The sequence below is a fragment of the Nannobrachium achirus genome, assembly GCF_963921795.1.
Source record: "Nannobrachium achirus genome assembly, chromosome: 13".
Lineage (NCBI taxonomy): Eukaryota > Metazoa > Chordata > Actinopteri > Myctophiformes > Myctophidae > Nannobrachium > Nannobrachium achirus.
The window spans coordinates 63,501,147-63,508,754 of NC_137833.1; the positions used below are offsets into that span (position 1 = coordinate 63,501,147).

Sequence of the window (7,608 nt, forward strand, 5' to 3'; positions counted from 1 at the left end):
AGATAGAATGATAATAAACGTTTTCTTACACACAGTCATGAGATACTCGTAAGCTTGTAGCATCGTCTGAAACAACTTCATGTGCTCTGGTTCAAATTTTAGCCTCCCATACTGGTTAGCCGTATTAACCTTGCGGAACTGGGCCCAAAACAGAATGGGCTTTAAGCCCAAAGTCCCAAGTTTTTTCACCTGAAATGAACAAATGAGTAGAAGCAGTTGGCACACAAGTTAAAAACAATGAATTATTGAAAATGAAGCTGTCTAATTTGGATGAGTATCTTAGAGGCAACATTGCTGTACCTATGCTTATTCCCAAATTCCCATGTAATATATGCCATATGTCGGGTATGCAACAAGTATTGTCATTAAAATATATTTAAAGAAAAAAAGTAAAAGGTACTCAAATGTAAAAGAAAATATTTAGAAGAAATGGACGAAAATAACAATCTCACAGTGTGTCACAATACAACACTGAGTTTATAGATCCGAGTTTGTAGATTACTACAACTTAATTTTTGTGATTGGTCTTATCTAATATTTTTGTATTTTGACTGAGATAGGGATTTTCTTTTTTCTTTCACTTGCAATGAATTTAGAAGATACGTTTCACTTTCAAAATTAAAATTTCTTTAAACTTTTTCATGATTTTAAGAAGTATATTCATATATTTTTACTTACTGCAATTATTGCAGCGTTCACATGTCGCGAGACATTTTTGTTTTTTTTCTCTTGTTCGGCCCACTTTGGACCATATTTCACAAATCTCCTCGTCACCCGTGGTCTGCTGGTCAGGGGTGTCAAACAGGCCCCACATGCCTTCTTCCAGACTGGCCAAAGCCGATCGCATTGGGTGCATTTCACCTGTTTGCTTCGTGTCATTTTTGGAACTGTTGAGACAGAAAGATATACAGAATTTTACATAATGTATTTATGCATAATAATTTTAAGAATGTACAGAAATACAGTGGTGGAATTCAGATCAATCAATAATCAATAAGAAACAGAGGAGACAAGACAGTTTTAGGTGGTGGTGGTCAAGTTTCTGTAACATGATATCATGGACAGAAGTACAGTAAACACAGTGGTACGGTAGTTCTGCAAAGAATAATGGTCAGACACTAAGTTATACGTGTGGCTTCAAGGCCTCTGGGACGAGGCGTACCATAACAAGATAGGCTTTACCAAAACAATAGGCCTTACTGAGGCCTACTGAAGGCCTTTCGACTCCTAACTATGAAGTATTAGTATCATCTCGTGTGGCCAGACTGTTGCCTCCGCGATTTGCAAATGCTCCCGTCAACAGTCTGGGGCACAGAAATAGAAACGATGAGTGCGAGATAGAGCGGATGTGACGCAACCGCTCCCTTGGTGCAGTAGCAATAACATGTCCTACTGGAAGCGTTATGTCTCCTTTCAATATTTTTGGGGCGTTATTTCGTCTTACTCTGGTGTTGTTGGTGTTACTTCCATGATGTTTTCAAATGTTTTCTTAAACTAGACACCCATAACAAGAATATGCTGCTCGAATGACTCTGTGCGAGTGTGCTTCTGTTATGTTTCCAGTGGGACTACAGTTCCGTCAACTTCCGTGCAGCAGTGGCTACTTCCGATACTTGACGTTCGGGAGCTGCCGTTCCAGACTCTATATAGCATTCGGAGATTGTGGAATAGTTGTCTGGCTACGCGAGACTAGTATCATCATAAAGACCTCGATATTAATATAATCAATGATCTACTCTATAACGTCATACACAATGAATCAATCATGATAATCTCTAATCTACTGTAATCTGGATCAGAAAAAAACAAAACAAAAAAAACAACAACATAGGATTGGGTTCAGTTTGTTTAAAAAAAAACATTTAAAGATAATGGCCTCGTTTCCCAAAGCGCAGGTCATGCGAAGCCCTTCGTAAGGCTGTGGTCCAAATGATGACGGCGCCTCTCTCAAAACAGCCTACTGCCCTAAGGCTGGCAGGAGCCTTGTATTAGAGAGTTCTGCCAACTCTGGCCCCATGTGAACGGAGATGATGCAACTCTCCCTGAAACTCTGCTTGAATGGCTCTGGGCTTCCAAATGAATAATGTCAGCTGTTGGTTTGTGTGATTGTATCGGCCCATCAATAAAACTTACAACGCTAAGAATTAACGCGCTGGAGAACCAGTCGGCTCAGAGAGTGGGCTGAAGCCAGGCGATCATCATCCTACACTTACATTTTGGAAACATTTTGTTCCTAACTTCCAAACTAAAATATAACAGTCCTGCCTCTTTAGCTCAGTGTTGTGTTGGCACAAGGGACTAAAGAGACAGGGCTGTAATATTTTGGAAGTTAGGAACCAAATCGTTCGAAAATGTAGGCTAACTCACAGAGTGTAGAATGATGATTGCCTGGCTACAGCCCACTATCTGAGCGGACTGGTTCTCCATGCGTTGAGTCGTGTTGGCTCGATGGGTGTGTGTTGGACATTCCCGAGCAGGCTGTTTGGGTCTCTACAACCATGCCTGAGCTTACGAGTGCTCAATATCGTTTTGGGAAACGCGGCCATTAGCAGGAATAAGCACAACTTATTCCCCAATCCCCCCCAACACAGGCCAATTGTATTGGCATCGGCACCCGACATAGCCGGTTGCACCAGGTGGATTCAAACCTACAACCTCTGTGGTGGTGGGCAGGGACTTTACCACTGTACCACCTGAATGTGTAATGCTGCTTTTATAATAGCATATAATTCTGTTATTTGATTTGCAAATTTAGCATGCAACACCTACAGTACCACCAGTAAGACTTCCTAATCGGGAGATAAGCGACCGCCAGGTCGGCAACCTCATGGTAGCGCTAGAAGAGGGGCATGTGAGAAATCAGAGGTTGTGGTTTGTCAGCCAAGGAGTGTGTGTGCAAAGTTTGGCATGGATAGGGGCAACGGTGACAAGAGTAGGGCCAAAAGTGTGATGGACAGACAGACTGACTGACAGCCGGTGTAGCTTTTCATAGTAGCGTCAGGTTACCCCCCAAGTTTACAGTCACAACAGAATGTTTTAACAAAGAAACAAGGCTATATGTATATCAATAGACCTGTATAGTAAGTGTCTCTAGATAAGCGACCCCCAAACATTGATTGAATCACTATTGCACCACTGACGGTCGCAATCACATCCTACTAAGGTGGGTCTAGTTGCAGAACTATGGCTGCATAAAAAAAAACACTTTTATGTTTTACACTTGTATGACTGGGACTAAATGTTTAAGTAGTGCAGAAACCAGTGGTGGAAAAAAGTACTCAATTTTTTTAATTAAAATAATATGAGTGAAAGTGAAAGTCTGGTATTCAAAAGCTTTAAAGCCATTTTCAGAATGATGTAGCTTTCAAGATGTTATCAATTTTCTTAACCATCTTGACAAAGGCTAGATCAATACATCTTCAACAGCACATCAAATGAGTTGAGTACAGTTGGTATTCATATTAAGAGAATTCTCCACATGCATCCGTTTGTAGCATTTACATAGTTGTGTGTTTTATTCAATCACTCAAGAGTCAACTAGTAGTGCAGCTACATATTTTGTAAGTAACTTAGTAGCTTTAATAACGAATAACTTAGTAGAATGGAGAGCCACATTGTTTAATTTGTCCAACACTGAACACACTTTATTAGTACAACTAATATCATGTATTATTAATTGTGAGTTGTGTGTTTTAAGTTGTTGGTACTCACTGCTAGGGAGGTGATGAATGGCAAAGAAACCTGTAGCATAAGGGTGAAGGGGGGGGGGGGGGGGCATGAAGAAATAAATGCATAATACAATCAAATATCATCATGATCAAATATAATATTCCAGTGGCCACCATGGACCATTACAGTTCTATAACTAAACAATACGCACTGATATTCAGAACCTGGCTTTATAAACAAACTTAAACAAGCACAGGGTAGTTATGATAAATAAATACACAGATGAAGGCCGACATTAGACGCGATACACTATAGTAGCCTGGTTGGTTTAGATTGACATGCTGAACGCATGACCAGTGACCACTTACTAGTCGGGAGTAATGGCTCGAGACGTTGCTTCATATGTCCCACAAAACACAGTCTAAAGCGTCACTCCCACCAGATAAAGATAACTATAACTTTATGTCGGCGTAATCATGTATTTACTGTATTACATTTACATGCAGACAAGCATAGATATAAAAAATTACCTACCGTCCTCAGTCGCTGGCCGCTATCTGTAAAATGTAAACATAACAACTTCTTCACTCTTCAGTCAGTCTAAACTTCAGACGGAAGTGCAGAACTCGAATCGTCGCTCAGTGCCAACTAGCCAATCACAGCGCGGCCTTTGCGAAAAGACCCGCCTTTACCTGCCTCTGATTGGCCTACCCAAACGTCAGTTATAAGGAAGCTTGCCTCGTTTGGCTTGGCTCCCATGTTGCTTCCTTATATGCATCCGGTCTAAATAGGATACGGAAATAGTCTAAGTGTGTCAATGTAGGTATGCGTTGTGAAAAACAGGATGCAAAACAATTCAGAGCAATTGGGCCGTAACGTGATATATTTATTAAATATTATTATTTACAATACACATTTATCACATGTATCACATGCGATAAAAGTGTCAGAAAAAGTAATTTATTAAAACACACTGAGCTAGATAGGTTCTTCAGATCTTTATTGACAACAAAAATAGTATCAGTTAAACAAGCTTCTGAACGGAAGTATTGCATGTGATGTCTAGAGGCGTCAATTGGGTATGGCAAGCTATGGCGGCTGCCATACCTTGGCTACAGGGGGAAATAATAAAATGTACTTTTCATCGTGCCTGTTGCTAAGGTATGGCAACATGACTGGTGTCTTGCACGCGCGCGAGGGCGCGCGTGCAAGACACCAGTCATGTTGCCATACCTTAGCCTTTTCTGAACTGACGCCACTGGTGACTGCTTTCCAAAGCGGCGTCAATTGGGTATGGCAAGCTATGGCGGCTGCCATACCTTGGCTACAGGGGGAAATAATAAAATATACTTTTCATCGTGCCTGTTGCTAAGGTATGGCAACATGACTGGTGTCTTGCACGCGCGCGAGGGCGCGCGTGCAAGACACCAGTCATGTTGCCATACCTTAGCCTTTTCTGAACTGACGCCACTGGTGACTGCTTTCCAAAGCCGTGAGGCTTTGGAAAGTTAATATAAACGTTCTTTCTCAACAAAATTAGCCATAGAAATATGACCAAATTAGTACCGAAATGCTGAGGAAAATAGCAGGATTCTGTGGGTGGTGGTGTGTGGTCTGGTGCATTTAAAACAAGCTTTTTATCGCACGTTCTGTAAATCCAGTGTTGTTGTCAATGGGACGCCTAAAAAGGCAGATTTACGCCAGCTCGGGGACGCCTAAAAAGGCAAATTTACGCCAGCTCGGGGACGCCTAAAAAGGCAGATTTACGCCAGCTCGGGAATGAACCAGCATGAACCCTGAAAGGCGCATTTTGCCTGCACAGGCGTCCCGCGACGGCAAACTGCTCCATTTGCGGATACTGTCCCAAAGGCCATATTTGACGTTTTAGGTATGAGAGTGTGTTGACAGTATACAACTGGAACCAAGTCCATTTGTATACAGCCAGTTAAGGGGAGACCTTGAAATCCAAGTTAGAGAAACAGTGCTCTAGTTTAGTGTATAACAAGGGCAACACTCCCATTATCTTATATATACATTCCTCTAAGAGCCGCATCCCACTTCACGCCCCCTTTACATCGACTTCAACTCATAGGTAGTCGTCTAGGACGTAAGGAGTACCGCCCCTAACCCTATGCCGTCCGCTCATTCGCTAAGCACGAGAGAGAGGAGGCAACAGGGGAGGGGGTGCGGGCAAGCAAGAGAGAGAGAGAGAGAGTGAAATTTGACACCACTGTGTTTGCATGTGCCTGCTGCAGAAAAATAGCAGAGGCTTAACAGTCACTTCTCTCCAGTGCGTCCGGCGGTCAAATATGTCCAACCGGAAACGTGCGCTGCGGCACAATAGTTCCGCCACAATAGTTCCCCCCCCCCCACATTTTTTTTTTTTTTAACTTTTTTTTTAAACTTTTTTTTTTTTTTTTTTTTTTTTTTACTTTTTTTCTTATATATTTTTTTTAATTTTTTTTTTTTTTTTTTAGCGGGCGTGGACTCTAGATGTGAACCTGGGTAAAATCTGGACTCTAGATGCGAACCTCTAGTGTTACACAAATGAAAAGAATCCATACAGGGCTAAACTGTGTATTGCAAGCACAACAACAAAGACAACATACAAGACAGGGCAACATGTAGAACAACACTCTGCCTTCATAAGTGCAAATGATAAAATGACAAAACATTTACAAAACAATGCTGCTCCGTATGTTTTTAAACCAAATTATGTAAGGTATATGCACCTTTCTAAAGTGACAAATTAACTACTGTTTAATAGATCTAAAAAAAATAGCCGTTGTGAGCATGTTGATGTGCTATTTTCACAATAGAATAGTACAGGGGGGTCTTCAACGTTTTCAGGCCAAGGATCCCTTGGTTGAGAAAGAGATGGAGCGGGGACCCCCACAACCTTTTCATAGATTCCATAGTTTCACCAGTGTATGTTGGATTCATGACAATTTGTGTTTTAACTTAACTTGATATTTCACTCTGTACTTAGTCTGCTCTTTTTCCCCTCTACACCAAATGTCTTTGCCGAAAGTATCCGATCTAGAAGCTCACAACGCCGCACAGCGCGAGGCGTTGAGCTTGATGTAGAGTGATGTAGGTATGTACGTCACTAGAATTAAGTTATATGATGTGAATACAGCTAACATGCTAGTTTTCACCACCCTGTGTTAGTCATCAAATGCGGTAATATCGAGACTCCATTACTTATAGCGATGCAAACCACACTATTTATCTCGTTCATTTAATGCCACGTATGTTCCAAATGAACCACGTTACGTTGTTATAATGATTTAATCTATTATTTATTTAATTATTATTCCGGTTTTCTTCTTCTCTTGTGTGGAAAAAATGATCTGTTTCCTGCCTGGAGGCGTCTGTGATTGGCTTCGACTCGTTTTACTTCCGCAAACGGTGCAGTCCTTTGTCGTTGAGTTAGCTTAGCATTGAATAGAATAGTGTCATCGTAAACTATCTATCTATCTATTTAACATTCAGAGCGTTTTTTTAGACAATAAAACATTGACAGGAATGACAGCCAGGGGAAAAAATCCATCAGAAGGACACATGGAATGCAATCGTTCCCTCGACGTCGGAAAGTTGACTTATTAGACTATTCTGGATGACTGTCTATTAGTGGCTAACAGCTAATGCTAACGCTAGCTAAGCGCTAGCTGCAGGCTAATGTAGGCATGGTATAAACATGGAATAAAACGCGACCCAACTATTGTTGCTCTTCTACAAGCTCACAACGCCGGGGCGGTTAAGCCTGTAGATTGTGGTTTATTATAGGGTCAGAACCGTCAGATTATCCTTCTGACTGAAGTTACACAAACACAAACACTGATGTTACATAAAGCACTTTATAGCACAGTTAGCTGACCAATTTCGATAGGTCACGAGTTATGGTGTTGCGCATGTAGCTTCCCGTAGAGCAACGTG

The 7,608-nt window shown here is 41.4% G+C and overlaps 1 protein-coding gene across 1 annotated transcript in view; it reads right to left on the bottom strand.

The window, feature by feature from the left end:
- LOC308296665 (uncharacterized protein) overlaps positions 1-4,256 on the bottom strand; it is an 11,752-nt gene extending 7,496 nt beyond the window's left edge. Inside the window, exons 1-4 of the mRNA XM_080739993.1 lie at positions 4,200-4,256; positions 3,712-3,741; positions 679-887; positions 30-189 (exon numbers count right to left, since the gene is read on the bottom strand). Of these exons, the coding sequence (XP_080596119.1) occupies positions 30-189; positions 679-879 (361 nt within the window). The 5' untranslated portion in view covers positions 880-887; positions 3,712-3,741; positions 4,200-4,256. The remainder of the gene's footprint in view (positions 1-29; positions 190-678; positions 888-3,711; positions 3,742-4,199) is intronic.
- Between the last annotated feature and the right edge of the window lie 3,352 nt (positions 4,257-7,608).